This window comes from Aquarana catesbeiana, linkage group LG05, assembly GCF_042186555.1.
Source record: "Aquarana catesbeiana isolate 2022-GZ linkage group LG05, ASM4218655v1, whole genome shotgun sequence".
Taxonomy (NCBI): Eukaryota; Metazoa; Chordata; class Amphibia; order Anura; family Ranidae; genus Aquarana; species Aquarana catesbeiana.
In genome coordinates, this window is record NC_133328.1 from 530,701,246 (window position 1) to 530,719,345 (window position 18,100).

General features: G+C 41.8%; 1 protein-coding gene across 3 annotated transcripts in view; it reads left to right on the plus strand.

Moving 5' to 3' along the window:
• ADHFE1 (alcohol dehydrogenase iron containing 1) overlaps nt 1–13,917 on the plus strand; it is a 61,252-nt gene extending 47,335 nt beyond the window's left edge. For all 3 annotated transcript variants that reach the window (XM_073631748.1, XM_073631750.1, XM_073631749.1), the window contains 2 exons: nt 5,758–5,915; nt 13,078–13,917. In XM_073631748.1, the coding sequence (XP_073487849.1) occupies nt 5,758–5,915; nt 13,078–13,161 (242 nt within the window). In that variant the 3' untranslated portion in view covers nt 13,162–13,917. The remainder of the gene's footprint in view (nt 1–5,757; nt 5,916–13,077) is intronic.
• The last annotated feature ends 4,183 nt before the right edge of the window (nt 13,918–18,100 follow it).

Consider the following 18,100-nt stretch of genomic DNA (forward strand, 5'->3'; position numbering starts at 1 on the left):
CATCCAAATAAAGGTGCGCATGATGGCATTAAGTCGTTTAAAAAACTGGCAAGGGAGTGGTATAGGCAAAGTATGGAAGTGGTATAGAATTCTAGGCAATGTTACCATTTTGAGTATGGCAGTTCTGCCAAACTATGAGAAGGGCCTAGTTGTCCAACCCTTCAGGTCTTTTTGTATATTGTTTAACAAGGGAGGGAAGTTACCTTTATAAGTATCCATGAGATTGCCGTGAGTCTGATTCCTAGGTAGGTGGACGAAATTGGCCGAAGTTTCCCATTTGAACGAGCATGATGTGCGTGCTCTAGCTAGTAGGTCAGGGAGTAGGGTAATATTAGGGGCTTTGGATTTGGTATCATTTATTTTCATATTGGAGATGTATCCGAAAAGCCGTAAGGCTTTAGTGAGGTTTGGGAATGAGATATGTGGCTGAGCGAGAAAGAATAGGAGGTCATCCGCGTAAGCTGCTATTTTGTAAGTGTTATGACCTATCTGAAATCCTCTTATGTCTGGGTTTGCGTTGGTCAGGCAGATAAAGGGCTCTAGTGATAATATAAACAAGAGTGGGGATAAGGGGCAACCCTGCCTCATGCCATTATTGTTATGAACCGCTTCAGTGAGGGTGCCATTTATTTTAAGTCGGGCCTGTGGTTTATGGTATAAAGCCGCTATCCACGACATGTGAGATTCCAAGCTAATGTGTCTACAGGTGGAGAACAGGTAGTCCCAGGCCACTCGATCAAAGGCCTTCTCCACGTCAGTAGACAGGAGAAGGCCTTTGATTCCCTTTGTATGTGCACAATGAACTAAGTTGAGGGCCTTTATGACATTGTTACGGGCTTCCCTCCACGGCATAAATCCCACCTGCTCAAGCCCAATAAGTTTGGGTAGAAAAGTCGTCGGTCTAATGGCCAAGATTTTTAAATCCAAATTCAGTAACAAAATTGGCCTATAGCTAGCGCAGTCTGTGGGATCTTTAGCCAGTTTGGGGAACAGAGCTATATTGGCCATCGTAAGGGTGTCTGATATGGGTTGAGTGATTTTCAAGTGATTAAGGGCATGGAGAAAGGGCGTCTTTAGGATGTCCATAAAAAGGTTTTGTAATAATGTGCCGTGAACCCACCATGACCCGGACTTTTACCGTATTTGAGAGCCTTAATTGCCAACAGAAGCTCATCTTCTGAAATAGGTGACTCCAAGGATAGAACTTCAGACGAGGTTCAAGTGGGCATGCCACTCTCTTTTATGTAGTCACACAAAATGTGCTCTCTATCTCCTTGGAAGTCTGGGGGTTTATGGGACATGGGCAGATTATAAAACTTGGTGTAGAAAGCGTGATCCATTTTGTACAAGGGTTGACCCTCTAAATTCTTAATGGATAGAATAGATTGGGCATGGGTTAATGCTTTAAGAGCTTTTGCAAGAAATTTGCCACATTTATCCCTGTGCTCATAATAGAAACCCTTCTTAAAATAAAGAATGCACTTCGCTTTAAGATTGAACAAGGACTTTAATTTTTCACGCGTTTCCAACAGCTCTGTAGAGATGGCTTCCACGCGAGACTGCTTCTGTTGGTTTTCTAAGGCAGCAATTTTTTCCGCTAGTGTCGCAGTGATTTTCTTGGCTTCCCTTTTCTTGTGGGTTCCAAGGTGGACAAGTTCGCCACGTATAACGCACTTATGCGCCTCCCGAATCGTATGGGGAGACATTCCATCTGTGTCATTAAGCTGAAAAGTATGTTTTAAGTGCTACGGGGCTATCTTTTGGGAAGTAACGGGGTCAGTCAGTAAGGTAGGTTTCAACCACCAACTGCACGTTCCGTGAGGTTTATCTGTCTGTGTCAAAGAAATCGACACTGGACAATAGTCTGAAAGAGTTTGTATGCCTATGTGAGCAGCGCACAATAGAGGTAGGTCACATTGCGTGATGAACACATAGTCAATGCGTGAGTGTTTCTTGTGCAATGGAGAGTAAAAAGTAAAATCTCGACCTGGCGGGTGTACCAGGCGCCATGCATCCACTAGGCACAGTGAATTCAATAGGGTTTTAATTTTCTGTAGGATGGTACTAGATTTGCCATTGGAGGTGTCCTGCAGTGGAAGTAGAGGGATATTAAAATCACCTCCCAAAATGATACAGCCAGTGGCAAAGCTTTTTAGTTCATCCACAAGATGGCGACAGAATGCAAGATGTACTGAATTAGGGAAATATGCTTTTGCCAGGGTTATTGGCCTGTTGTGCCACGTTCCCTTTAGGAACAAGAATCTTCCTTGGGGATCTGTGTATTGCTGGGATAATTTAAAGTTTGCGTGTTTATGCAGCAATATGGACACTCCCTTGGATTTTTGGTTTGGGTTTGGCGCGTGGTACACCCCTGGAAAATGTCTATCAAACAGTTTTGGTATGGAGTGAATTTGAAAGTGCATCTCTTGTAAGAAAACAAAGGTTGGCTGAGCATTTTTCAGTTCCCTCAGAAGGGATACCCTTCTCTCTGGGATATTAAGGCTCCTCGGGTTGTGTGAAATATGGATAGGGCACCTCCCCAGTAAAGAGTATGCCATTCTGGTCGGGTTGGGATTGAACAGGGACAGAAAAACCTCCACTCACCAAGACAAAAAAAAAATGGGGCCCACTGATTAAACAGGGAAATTATGTACAGGTATGGCAATGAGCACTCATCTACTAATTGTAGAGGGGCTCCTCAAGTTGTGTCTACAACAGTGAGTACCAAAAAAAAAAAAAGAGAATGAAAATAAGGCACTATATGTAGAGCACAGTGGAGGGTAGGTGGGAGGAACAAGCGGGATATTAGAAAGCTGAATAATCTGTCTAGATAGAAAGGCAAAAACAGCTCCCTCCCGCAGCCTAATGTAACATAGTAAATGCAAACAAAGGTAACACCGACTATATAAGAACAATAGCATATTTAAATCTAGGAAAATGGCAGAACACACGACCATTGAAAAGGTTCAAATAAGGTGCATCTAGCATAACACTTCTAACAAATATCATCTAGGCATCATGCATGTTCCTTAAAAGTAGTATCAAGATCACAGGGTCAGCAATAAGATACCAGAGGGTATATATGTTTAGGAACTCTGTTGAGGTACCATCGGGCCCCTGTATGGAGTGATAGGGACAACAGAGAAGTGGGACTCGGGGACTCTGTGATCCCAGATTAGGGCAACCAGGTAGATTGAAGTGGCGGTTAAATAAAAAAAAAACAGAGAGCAACAAAGTATACAAAGTATTGACTTTAGGGGGGTGAATAGTTATGCACATTGACTTTTTCTGTTATTTTGTCCTATTTGTTGTTTGCTTCACAATGAAAAAAAAAAAAAAATCTTCAAAGTTGTGGGCATGTTCTGTAAATTAAATGATGCAAATCCTCAAACAATCCATGTTAATTCCAGGTTGTGAGGCAACAAAACACGAAAATATCAAAATAACAGAAAAAGTCAATGTGCATAACTATTCACCCCCCTAAAGTCAATACTTTGTAGAGCCACATTTACAGCTCCAAGTCGCTTTGGATAAGTCTCTATGAGCTTGCCACATCTTACCACTGGGATTTTTGCCCATTCCTCCTTGCAAAACTGCTCCAGCTCCTTCAAGTTGGATGGTTTGCGCTTGTGAACAGCAATCTTTTCTGACCACAGATTTTCTATTGGATTGAGGTCTGGTCTTTGACTAGGCCATTCTAACACATTTACATGTTTCCCCTTAAACCACTCAAGTGTTGTTTTAGCAGTGTGTTTAGGGTCATTGTCCTGCTGGAAGGTGAACCTCCGTCCTAGCCTAAAATCACACACAGAGTGGTACAGGTTTTACTCAAGAATATCCCTGTATTTAGCACCATCCATCTTTCCCTCAACTCCAACCAGTTTCCCAGTCCAGACTGCTGAAAAACATCCCCACAGCATGATGCTGCCACCACCATGTTTCACTGTGGGGATGGTGTTCTTTGGGTGATGTGATGTGTTGGGTTTGCGCCAGACATAGCATTTTCTTTGATGGCCAAAAATTTAAAATTTTGTCTCATCAGACCAGAGCACCTTCCTCCATACATTTTGAGAGTCTCCCACATGCCTTTTCGCAAACTCAAAACGTGCCATTTTGTTTTTTGCTGAAAGTAATGGCTTTCTTCTGGCCACTCTGCCATAAAGCCCAACTCTATGGAGCGTACGGCTTATTGTCGTCCTATGTACAGATACTCCAGGCTCTGCTGTGGAACTCTGCAGCTCCTCCAGGGTTACCTTAAGTCTCTGTGCTGCCTCTCTGATTAATGCCCTCCTTCCCCAGTCCGTGAGTTTTGGTGTGCGGCGGTCTCTTGGCAGGTTTGCTGTTGTGCCATCTTCTTTCCATTTGGTTATGATAGATTTGATGGTGCTCTAGGGATCATCAAAGATTTGGATATTTTTTTATAACCTAACCCTGACTTGTATTTCTCAACAACATTGTCCCTTACTTGTTTGGAGAGTTCCTTGGTCTTCATGGCAGTGTTTGGTTAGTGGTGCCTCTTGCTTAGGTGTTGCAGCCTCTGGGGCCTTTCAAACAGGTGTGTATATGTAATGACAGATCATGTGACACTTAGATTGCACACAGGTGGACATCATTTCACTAATTATGTGACTTCTGAAGGTAATTGTTTGCACCAGAGCTTTTTATGGGCTTAATAACAAAGTGGATGAATACATACGCACATGTCAATTATCAGTTTTTTATTTCTGAAAAATAGTTTTATGTATATATTTTTCTAATTTTACTTCACCAACTTAGACTATTGTGTTCTGATCCAACACATATAATTCAGATTAAAAAATCATTGAACTAAAGGCTGTAATTTAACAAAATAGGTAAAAGGCCAAGGGGGGTGAATACTTTTGCAAGGCACTGTATAGTACAGCTTCGATGGATGGGATGGAGGGGGGGGGGGGGGGTGGAAAAGGCAGACATAGTCTTGACGTGTGCCTATGACCCGGTCCAGTGGCAGTATTAGCCCACACAGCATTGGAAGGTTGCTGCTGCAGGTGTATAGGGGGACATAAGACTGAAACTTTAAACAAAGAGAGCAGCCACCAGCACATGGGACACTTCTCATTCAGTGTAAGTACTGCCCTTTGTGCTGATTTGAAAAAAAAAAAAACTAAAATCAAGCTTTAAGGAATTACAAGTACCTAAATGAACTGTTAGCCAGCTGAAGGTCAGCAAATTGCCCAGATGATATCTAAATCATGTATTTTACAATAAGGAATTTGTTTACGGAACTTTTTTCACAACACTTTCAACCAGGATTCACACATTTTCTAGTTGGATCCTATTGTAAAAATGTTGGAATCACTGGTGAAAGCATTTTACAAATAGACCCCTAAGGTTTTAGCGAAATGTCATAAAAAGTATTTGTTCTCTTCTGCCACTAGATGGCAGCATACACTCGTGCTCCTGTAGATCATTTAAAAAGGTCCCCCATCCACAGTATATGGTTTATGGAAGGAAATGTGATGTTTATCAAATGAATATGCTCTATGCTTGTGTTTTCTGCAGCATATCACTTACACATATTAATAGCACAGTATGCATTTTTTTTAAACATATGTCAAAATATCATCTAAAAGCAGAAATTGTACTCTCCCAAAGTAAATGAGGTCCACTGATATGAATCTAGTATTAATCCTGGTCTCAGCATTATCCAATTATTTTTTGAGCAAGCTTCCTCCTCATCTTAGTAGCCAACAGTCACATCTTTATATCTTAATTCAGGGGCAGATATCCAGACTGCAAAACTCAAAGACGCCGGACTTATTTTGGCAGGCACATTACGGAAATTTCTTTTTGACCTGAATGTCGATGATGGTTTGGCTGCGGTGGGATACAGTACAGCAGATATTCCCGCGTTAGTGAAAGGAACTTTGCCTCAGGTAAGATTTTCAGTGATACCGATGGGAGATATAAAAATTATACTTTTGGCCCACACTTTACAGACTCACAAGGCTTAAAGTGGATTTTCATGTTTGTAGCCAAATTGGAATATTGCCGACTTTATATTTGTTACATGCCCCATTTACATAACACAACTTTCAAATATGTTTATACTGCTGCTTAGCTTCTTACTTACAGTAAAATCTTATTTAGCTCTCCCCTTCTATTTAATATTAAAGTGTTACTAAACCCTCAACAGTAAAAATGCAGTAAAGCATGCTTGTTATACTCACTGTGGAACCTAAGGGGTTAATCCTCTGCATTGTGTAAAAGGGCTGTTTGATCCTCTCCTTCTTTCACTGTCCCCAATCTATCTGCTGATAGAACATAGCCTTGGGGACAAGCTGCACATGCTCAGTTTGGTGTGTATTGCTACAGACTTTTTTTTTTTCTTGGGAGAGTGCATGTCATCAGCACAGGGCCAATCAGCAGTGTCCAGACAGAGGGTCAGGGGTCCTGCAGCCTTATAGGACAACCAGGGGAGAATGAAAACTCTTTAATGAAAAAAGCTTTAATCAGACATTGATAGAACTCACAAAACTGCTAATGAGAGAGGGTATTTTTTTAGGTATTTTTACTAAAATAATTGCATTTCCATGTTCTGTGTACTGTGGGCGACCAGATATAGTGAATGTAGGGTCCTGGGTTTAGTAACACTTTAAGGATGGGACTGGGAGTAATGTTTATCATAATAACCCCTGTCTGTATTGTGCAGGCAGATCTGCATTATCAGTTGTAATCGTTGCACGCTGTCTGACCATACAGACTCTGATTATGCAATCTCCACTAGATCTACCAAAAGTGGTAATGCAAGGACCTACCTTAACTATCCAATTAATTTGTATGCAGCCAGGCAGGGCCTTGCACTACTTGTTTGTAGATCTAAAGGAGACCTTGTGTGGTGATCTTAAGGCTTCAACAAAATGGCGGCCATTGGCACACAGATGCTGACTCCCTGTTGCATGAATGTAAATAAAATTAGTAAAAAATAGCTTCAGCTCCTGTTCTATACATGTAGGGAACTGTGTTTCCCCTTTTTCGGGGCTTAATCATAGAGGCCTCTATGATTAAACCCTGAAAAGAGAAAAACATATCTGAGGAGTTCTGTACAGGTGAAGAACAGGAGCTGATGCTCCAACTTGACCACAACATTCTTCTCTTCGCCACTTTATTGAAAAGGCATTAAGGCCTCTTTCAGACGAACGATCCGTTCAGGTCCGCCTGTCAGTTTTTTAGGCGGACCTGAGCGGACCCTCCATAGACCTCTATGGAGCGTTGGATGTCAGCGGTGACATGTCCGCTGACATCCGACCCGCTCCGATCCGAAAAAGTGTAACGGTGGAAAAACCTACTTTTCCATCCGTTATCGGATCAGGTGACGACGGACTCTACGGTCCATCATCATCCGATCCCCCATAGGGGAGAGCGACACTGTGACAAGTGCAGCGACGGACCTGTCATCTGCCTGCTCAGCAGGGATCCACAGAGCGATCCCCGCTGAGCAAGCGGATGTTCAGGGGGGGATCATCTCGGATCCGTCCCGTGTGAAAGGACCCTTAAGGGCTTGTCCACCACAGACAAGAAGTAGATTTCTGATTAAGTAGCTCCATGTATTAAAGTGATTTTAAACCCCAAAAACAAAACATTGAAACCTTCATAATTACATATTTTATCTATCTATGCCCTTAGTTTTTCACAGAAAGCTTTACTCTAAAAGAAATGAAATGTTGTTCTTGCAGTTTGAGTTTTATAGGTTAGTCTCCTCCTTGGAGGCAACATTATTCAGGCTCATAGAGCCTCTGCCACATTGCCACCACAGTGCATATGTTCCCTGTTTTGCTAAACATGTAAGTCATGTATTACTATACACAACTTACATCCTAAGTCACATGATTGGGTTGGGGGTGGAGCTAAGCCATATCGCACCATGTTACTTTAGCTATTACATGCCTTTTCTTCCAGGCTATCCAGAGCGAAGTGTGCTGTCAGTCAAACATCGGACCCTTCTAGGTGGCAGAGCACATGCCTGGCTGACAGTGCACTTCACTTTCAATGACCTGGAAGGGAGCGTGTAATAGTTAATACAACATCACAAGACATGGGACATGCTGTGGCTTATTTCTGACCCATGCTGTAGCGACAGTAAGATAAGCAGTCATGTGAAAGAACGTTAAAAATTGAGTGTTTTGTATTTTTTTGAAGTACTTGCTTTAAAGCGGTTGAATACCCTTTTTTTTTACTTTGACCTACAGGTAAGCCTATAATAAGGCTTACCTGTAGGTAAAAAGAATATCTCCTAAACCTGTATGATTTAGGAGATATTCCCCTTGCATGCAGCCGCTGACTTCGGTGGCGCATGCACTCTGAGTTTCCCGGCTGAAAAGTCCGGAAAGAAGTCTCCCGCGTGCATGCGCGGGAGTGACGACACCGTGGCTCTGGCCACTCACAACGCCTGAGCCGTGATACCCGGAAGACACGTCTAGGGAAAATGTCCGCTCCCTTGGCGTGAACCAAGATCACCTGCCAATGCCTTGTTCTAAGGTAAGTATTTCATAATGAGCTAGTATGCAGTGCATACTAGCTCATTATGCCTTTTGCCTTACAGGTTTAAAAAAAAATCTTCGTGTTTACTACCGCTTTAAATCTGTGGCTGTTGATGTGCCCTACATATACAAGGGGGTCATATATTTGGGTTGAGCACCACTTTAACTGTTAATTATTGTTCAATCATTGAGATGCTGGCCAGGGGTAACGGGGAGCTGTCCTCTTTGTTGCAGTGGTGTCCATTACTGGTCTTCAAAGAAAACAGAAGATCCATTAAAAGCAAACATCATGTTTAACAATTAATACTTACTGTGAATAAAGCTAGTAGTCCCTTCACAAACCTCTTCTGAGCTGTAATACAGTCTTTGTGCTTCAGAATCCCCATTGGTCTAGGTCTCTAGGATGTCCACCAAAATCCTAGCATCAACTGTGTTCTATTGCATTTATATTTATTTATCAATGGCATTTATAAAGCGCCAAAAATTTCCGCAGTACTTTACATACTGTACATTCACGTCATTATCTGCCCCTACAATACCACGAAGCTTGTGCATTCGGGAAAATACACCCATATGCATACGCCACTACCGGCGTTTACAACCACATAAACCACGTACAGCATATTTTGTAATTCATTGCTGTGGGCAGCATTACAAAGCAGCTGGGTCTCCCAGACACAAATTAAGGAGTATTTTATATGCCCATGTGCCTCTGCGTGCATGAGCCCTAAAGGTTTATGAAGCTGCAGTCGTAACATGAACTGAGATATGTAGTTGGTACATATCATATGCATATGGTGATGCACGATTAAGCTTTCTTTAGCTAATTTGTTTTTATGGCCATTTTATGTGAATAGTAAAGATATTTTTGTTATTTATTTGATGGAGCCCCTTCCCCTGCCTCCCTTTAATTTTATTTTAAAAATAGGATCTATGGCAGTTGCATGTAGTGAATTTAAAGTTTTTTTGTTTTTGTGTGTTGTTATACTTAGTGACTCCAGACCTAGGTAGGGAGTGTGCACTTTACCTGTTTGTTTTTCTTTTGTACTATTAAACCAGAAATTCATGGTGTGACTATACTATCACAGGTATACATTACAGAAAAAGTTGTTTGCGGTTTTCAGGCTTTATAGCGCTAAAAGTAGCGCCTGTAAAGTGCCTGAAAACTGCCTCTCATGCCTCCCCAGTGTGAAAACCTGAGTGCTTGCGCTTGCGGGACAGGAAAAAAGTCCTGCAAGCAGCATCTTTGGGGCGTTGTATTGGAATGAATGGACAGCACTTCCAAAGTGCCTGAAAAGTCCTCAACACGGGCACTTTTAACCCCTTCTTCGGCAGCTAGCGGGGGTTAAAAGCGCCCTATTGGCGCTTTACCACTAACGGACCCGCCACCCCAGTGTGAAAGGGGTCCAAATGCACAAACTCTCCTAACCTTTGTAAATATGATAGCTGCCATATCAGCCTCTCTTTGATCTGTACATGTTATCAGTTATGACACCAGCCATTTAATGGCTTGACAGTTCAATAGAGAGAGCAAGCAACTGTGACAGTTATCATTCAAAGCATGCCTTAAATATAACTGTTTTGGGAAACAGGTAAATCGGTGGGTTTAGTTACGCTTTAATAATCATAATAGAACAAGTGCTGAAAGGCTGCCATAGTCGTTAACATGCAGTAGAGCAGAGGACTGCTAAGTGACAAGCTGAACAGTATACAATATAATACACATCAGTATTGTTCGGTGGCCTGAAAACAAAAGCAGAGTAATAAACAACCATTCTTTCCAAGAGTAAATAGTAGTAATGGATAATTTGTAAAAGTTAGACATCTTAATTCAGCCAATGAAACGTGCAGACATCAGCAGGAGGGCCATGGTAAAACCAGCAAATGCTTTGCGATTAACTAGTGTTTCTTTGGGAAGGAAACAGCTGTCTTTATGCTTGTCTGCTGTTCTAATTGGATACCCAGTGATTTGCATGTCCTAAAATACTGACAAGCTTTACAGCACATCTGTTCCAAGTACTTGCAGTTTAATTGCCTGCCTGTAGCACTAGCCACAAGTCATTATGTGTATGTGGTGAGACACAGATGTATGCAGCAGTGAGACTGTAAGCTTTTCTTCCTTGGAATATGCTGCAAGTAAGTGACTTAAAGCAAATCTAAACCCAAAAACAACAAATAAATATGTTGCCGCTTACCAGTACTTGTATGTGGTGGCTGCATTACTTTTTTTAACTATTTTTCCTTTATTTTCACCTAGGGAAACACACTTCCTGTACTGGGGTGACAACGCTTGCTCACTGTACTGTATGTATGGAGGAGCAAAGGTGTCACCCAAAGACTTATGCCCCGTACACAGGTTTGGATTTTCCGACGGAAAATGTGTGATAGGACCTTGTTGTCGGAAATTCCGACCGTGTGTAGGCTCCATCACACATTTTCCATCGTATTTTCTGACACACAACGTTTGAGAGCAGACTATAAAATTTTTCGACAACAAAATCCGTTGTCAGAATTTCCGATCGTGTGTACACAAATCCGACGCATAAAGTGCCACGCATGCTCAGAATAAATAAAGAGATGAAAGCTACTGGCTACTGCCGCGTTTATAGTCCCGACGTATGTGTTTTACGCCACCGCGTTCAGAACGATCGGAATTTCCGATAACTTTGTGTGACCGTGTGTATGCAAGACAAGTTTGAGCCAACATCCGTCGGAAAAAATCCTAGGATTTTGTTGTCAGAATGTCCGTTCAATGTCCGACCGTGTGTACGGGGCATAAAAGATGGCACCGTTTGCTCATCCCCAAAACGTAGGGGGAGGTGTACTTCTGACCAGCTCCGTAAATTGTTTTTAGAAAAGGCCTGGATCCTTTAGTAAATGCACAAAATCTAACTGGATACTAAAATATATATTTATTTAATATAAGTATTAATACCAGGTTTAGTAAGATAATAACCCCAGATTTAGTTGATCCAGGAAATATCTGATTGCCTCCTATGAAATTAGGAACAAATTCTTTTTCCACCCCCCCATTGGATCAAAATTGGATCATATTTTATTGAGGGGGGGGGGGGGGGTCGGTTGCCTGTGGGTTGCCTTCCTCAGCACTGACTGCTGTAATACATTCTTTTGCATAATTATTTACCAGAGTAATGTCCTGCTTGCCAGTGTCATCCTGCCAGCATCTCAGTGTTGATGCCCCTGAACTGCATGTCAAGTTACCCTAGTAGAATGATGTACTACTTACTTACCTCTGGCGGATATGCCTAGACAAATTGCGGGCAAAGTTGGGATACATCTTGTCGTATTCTTCTAGAGATGAATTTAGATGTACAGTTAGTGTGACACTATAACTAGTAGATTGACCGGAGTAAGAGGGGAGATGGCACTAGACAGTTGGCCTTGGGAGCAATAGACTTAAATTTGGCCTGAAGACCTTTCATAAACCAGTTAGAAAGTCCTTGTCCCTTTTTTATCCTGATTTTGTAATATTAGGAGGAATTGCCAAGAATAGACTATAGCATCCCTATGTAGAAGCAAACTACATGGCCCCGTAACTGGTCATAGAAGAGACGATAGCAGAAAATCTCATACTTTCTGTCCTGTCACCGTTGTCCAATATACATATAATCACTCTCCTAGGTATAATTCTCCCTAAGATTTTGCTTCCCTCCCCACAAGAGTATGCATTGCAAATGTTTCATTGCCGAAAACGGCAAAGCAACAATCAAATAAATTTTATTTCATTGCTCTGGGTGCATTTCAATTGTGCCTGTAATGCCCTGTACACACGGTCGGATTTTCCGATGGAAAATGTGTGATAGGACCTTGTTGTCGGAAATTCCGACCGTGTGTGGGCTCCATCACACATTTTCCATCGGATTTTCCGACACACAAAGTTTGAGAGCAGGATATAAAATTTTCCGACAACAAAATCTGTTGTCGGAAATTCCGATCGTGTGTACACAAATCCGACGCACAAAGTGCCACGCATGCTCAAATAAATAAAGAGATGAAAGCTATTGGCCACTGCCCCGTTTATAGTCCCGACGTACGTGTTTTACGTCACCGCGTTTAGAACGATCGGAATTTCCTGACAACTTTGTGTGACCGTGTGTATGCAAGACAAGTTTGAGCCAACATCCGTCGAAAAAAATCCTAGGATTTTGTTGTCGGAATGTCCGAACAAAGTCCGACCGTGTGTACGGGGCATAAGGCTGGATTCACACCTATGCATTTTTAGTGCTTTTTGCATTTTGCAGGTTTGCACTACAGTCCATTCAACATGGTTTCCTATGGAACACATTCTGTAGTGCAAATCTGCAAAATGCAAAAAGCACTAAAAATGCATATGTGTGAATCAGGCCTTAGTGTCTCCTGGCAGCAGGCAAATACATGTATTCATTTATTTTAGTCTGACTACATTTCTGGAATATTGTCATATTTGCTTTTCAGTCACTGTTTTCTCCTGTTTGCCAAAAAAACAGAACCTAGCAACCTTATAAAATAACACAAAAATAAGCCTCTGAAGTCACTTACATTCTTTACTGTATTTCAGGAGCGAGTGACAAAGCTATCCCCTCGATTACACTCTGAAGAAGATCTGTCAGGATTGTTTGAGGCTTCCATGAAGATTTACTAGCCACACTGAAGGCATATCAATGAATATAGTTCTGGATAATACCCATTATACAAACTAAATTGTGTACTAGTTTCAAAGATGTTACAATGACTTTTAGGCTAATTGTTTGCTAATTTTGGCTGAGATGTATCTGTTTTGGTTAGGTATGTTATCATTTAAGTTGGGCCTAGTTAAACCCTTAAATATCTACCTTAAAGAATAATGTACCATCAAGACCCATGCATTTTTAGATTAAAGGAACAAATACCATATTGGTAATTGCTTTATTACTATACTATCAAGAATGGCAGTATTATATAAAATATCATCCTAAAAGGTACCTGTCACATCACCCTAACATTGACGAATTTAACGTGGTAAGAACAGCTGCCACAAGGTGCCTGCAAGTGCCTTTGCTATTAGTGAAACTTTCTTCCGTTTACATGGGAAGCCCCCAAATACCAAACACACATTGTTATTGCACACTCAGCTCCAAGTTGGAGCCCTGCCACTTCCCCTACCAACCCACAACCAGTGCATGCATACTTTTATTAATATTAAAGATCCATAAAGAAACTTTTGGCGCATGTTTTTACTGTGTATTAAAGTTCGGGTGATCTAAAAGGTTCTTTAATAGTGACTCTTTTGCGGTAAATAAACTGTGAATTAAAGCTTTACTTGAAAACACTTTCCCACTCTTGTTATCTGCACCACTTGTGCTAAAATACCAACAGCCTACTGGCAGGTGATAAATAAATGTCTGTGTTCTTTAGTGAATTGACTTTATCTTTTTTTTTTTTTTTTGCGGTATTTACCTCACATTAGATATCTCAGGCGATATATCCAAAAAATGAGTCATGTGGCCTTCATATTGTATGCAGAAGCCTTTAATGAGTAGAGCCCACTATGTCTATAAATGTCTAATGGTTTTTAGCAAACACTGCCAACTGATTGTTGGCAGTGATACATCAGTTGTACTCACTGTAACTGGATGTTCATCAAGGAATTCACCTGCATTGTTCAGAACAGCACCAGTTGTTCACACTTTATGGACACTTATTTATTCACTATCTATGTTTAGCGTGCCAACATTTTTTCACTTCTACTTCTGAGGATGCATGCTCACCTTACACCATTTGTATAAATATACACACTTAATAAAAGCATGCATGCTTCTTTACTTGTCATGAAAAATTTAACATTGAATCACAACTGCTTTGCCGAATACACAGGCGATCTCTCAATTATGCTCTGTTTGTGACCAGTAACTGATTGCCGCCTTTGTAATAAATAACAATGCCTGTCACTTACCACCCAGTTTATGGGAACTCTAATTTATGACGGACAATCACAAAGTGCTACCATTATTCTTGACCATCATGGGTCCCCACAATTCGTCAGACATTTGTAATGTTATTTGAAACTTGAATTCTGCAGTTGCTGGCCTGTCCTTCTTTACCACTTCAGCCCCGGAAGATTTTACCCCCTTCCTGACCAGAGCACTTTTTACAATTTGGCACTGTGTCGCTTTAACTGACAATTGCGCGGTAAATGCAATGCTGTATCCAAACTAAATTTGCATCCTTTTTTCCCACAAATAGAGTTTTCTTTTGGTGGTATTTGATCACCTCTGCGTTTTTTTTTTTCACTATAAACAAAAAAATTTAGAATTTTGAAAAAAATAAATATTTCTTACTTTTTGCTATAATAAATACCCCCAAAATGTTTTTAAAAAACAAATTTCTTCATCGGTTTAGGCCAATATATATTCTTCTACATATTTTTGGGAAAAAAATCGCAATAAGCGTATATTGATTGTTTTGCACAAAAGTTATACGTGTCTACAAACTATGGGAAAGATTTTTTATTATTTTTTGGGACCATTGACATTTATACACTGATCAGTACTATAAAAATGCTGATTACTGTGTAAATGTCACTGGCAAGGAAGGGATTTAACACTAAGGTGGGGGGGGGTTAATTGTGTGTTCCCTCAGTGTGTTTTAACTTTATGGGGATAGGATTGACTAGTAGAGGAGACATCATTTTTCCTACTTAGTAGGAAAAAACAATATATCTCCTCTTCCCTGACAGCACAGGGATTTTTGTTTACACACACAAATCCCAGTGCTGGCGCTCGTGCACGCGAACGGTCCCCCGCAGTGCATTAAAGAGACCGTTTCACATGCACCACCTTGCAGAAGGGCCCCAAAAATAGCCAGCTAACATTGCCAGTTAAGCACAAGGTACTTTGCAGTCACCTCCAGTGGTACCCTTTTGTCAGGAACGCATACATGCACACAAGGACATTTATTTTTGGGTTAGTTAATGCTGATACTGTTAACCATTGCCATCTTATGGATCAGACTTCACATTAACTAGTACAGTGTTTTTCAACCTTTTTTCATTCCAGGCACTCTTAAGAACTGTGCACAATCCCGGGGCACACCAGTTTGAGGGCTTGTTCACATTAGGAGGTGTGTCCAAGCATGAGATTTTTTGCATGCTTGCGCATCTCGCATTTTTTATTGAGCACGAACATACACACATTTGATAGATGCATAGGGGTGTCATTAAGAAATAATGGCACCCATGTGCAACTGCAAAAGGCAGCACATTTTTTTGTGCGGTAAAAGAAAACATGCAATTTTGCACATGTTACTGCACTGCACCTGGTGTAAAGAAGAACTAAAACGTCTGTTCGGTGATCTTAGATTGTAACTCTTCTCCCTTCAAATTCTACCTTCTAGCACAAATCTCCCCTTCTAGTACTCCTTCGAAATTCCTCCTTCTAGCACAAATCCCCCCCCCTCCTAGCACAAACCCTCACAAATCCCCCATCCTAGAACAGGCCCCCCCCCCCCTGCTCCCAAATCCCCACTTCTAGCACAAACCTGCTCCAACACCCCCTGCCCCCTCTCCCAGCACAATCCCCTCAAATCCACCCTCCTAGCAAAACATTTTACCCCCCAAAATCCCCCCTCCTAATATAAATGTAGGCTGTGCTCTCTCCTTACTCTCTCCCCCACTCCTCTCCCTCCTCCCTCTGCCCCCACACACAATTTCTGCTGCCTGTACAGGAGCAGTGTGGGGAGGAGTGCTACTTTGTGTTAACTCGCGTGCACTGCGACTCTGCGAGGAGAGAGCACAGCCCGCATGGCTCACTACTCCTCCTCCCTGCAGCTATCTGTACTATTGCCGACAAAACAGAAAACTGTAGTGCCGCCCAACATGTCCTAAACAACCAATGACGTCAATGGTTGGTAGGGTGCGAGCAGGCGGCCCGCACAGCTTTCTGCTTTGCTGGTGTCTTGCCGAGAAAGTTCCCTCAGCGGATAAGTTCCCCCCCTTTACTGCGCAGGCGCAGCACCTGCGCAGTACGAACTACTCTCAGCCGCCGGAGATAGCCGAAGCTCAAACTTTTCAATCAGCTGTACACGGCGCCTGCACCCTAGGTCCAGGTTCCTTCCCCACCATCCAAGTGGACCTAGAGGGGGAATCAAAAGTAGCCGAGCGAAGCGAGGCCGTGCCTGAAGCGTGGCGAGAGAAGCAAGCCCGCGAGGGGCCCTCTTACAGGCGCCGTGTACAGCTGATTTTCAGCTATTCACCTTTGGCTATTTCCGCCGGATCCTACTGCGCAGGCGCAGCGCCTGTGCAGTAGAGGGGGGTCCTTATCTGCTGAGCGGAACTTTCTCGGCAGAACACCGGCAATAGTACACATAGCTGCAGGGAGGAGGAGTGAGCCGTGCAGGCTGTGCTCTCTCTCTCTCCTCGCAGAGTCGTAGTGCACGGGAGTTAACATAAAGTAGCATTCAGACCAAGATGTGGCTGCGGCACCCCTGAGGACTCTTTGTGGCACCCCAGGGTGTTGCAGAACCCCGGTTGAAAAACCCTAAACTAGTATAGCATCTTTAAATGTTTTCAATTGCCTGTTTACGGATTAATGTACTGTCTAACTGCCTTGCATAATACACTAATACACCCATCTAATTTACCATCCAGTTGCTTGTGGCTTATTTTCTTTGTACTGTTATAGAGTGGTAATATACTAAAGCTTAGGTTGCACAGGTGTTAGCTGCCTTCATTCTATAACCAGGTGTGTCAGTGGGAACCGAGCAGCTGAAGGAGTCGTGGTAGAACAAAGGACCCATCAAACCAAGCGGCTCCTCCGGGGGTAGCACTACATGGTAATATTGTAAATACAGTACATTAGTCATATAATCATACGTTTGATGCATTTACTAATTACAAAAAATTTGGCAACTATGCAGTCGTAGATTCCTGAATTCTCAGCATGTCCATATTATAGACAAGAATTATAACTCATTGAATTCTGTAGATAAAGTTACTAGTGATTTCATTCCCTTAGCATTATTTTTTTTCAACACAATTTCAGTTGTAATTCTAGGGAAGAACACAATGAACTTGGTAAACCAAAAGAGGTTATTGATTGGCAGCTAGGTGAAAAAAAACCCAGCAGTGTTTAAGTGCTCTACCCGGAGCACAGCTTATTGAATCATACCCCATGTGCTTCTCAATAGAGGAGTATAATGCACTTAGAGACCACAGTCACAGAACACAATAACTAGACACATGGAGCTGAATTTTACACTATATTATGTTTCATACAGAATTAATGCAGCCTTCTGCACACAGCATATTAAGGGCACATATTGTCACTCGGATTTAGTGACATCCTAAACCGCTAAGGTGGAACAGTGGGCCCCTTATTAGAACACTTATTGCCAGATGTCATTTTTTTTTTTAGAAATTGAAAAATATAGTGATTTTTACTATTTTATTTTAATCCTTTCTCTACTATTTTTGTTAATATAAATGTTAACCTTCCTTACCTGCAATTCAACCTTTATCATTGTAGTGTGAGAAACCTTGCAAGGATGTGTCATTGTGGTTATGACACATTAAATGTGCTGGTTGGGATCTTCCAGGCTTGAATGTC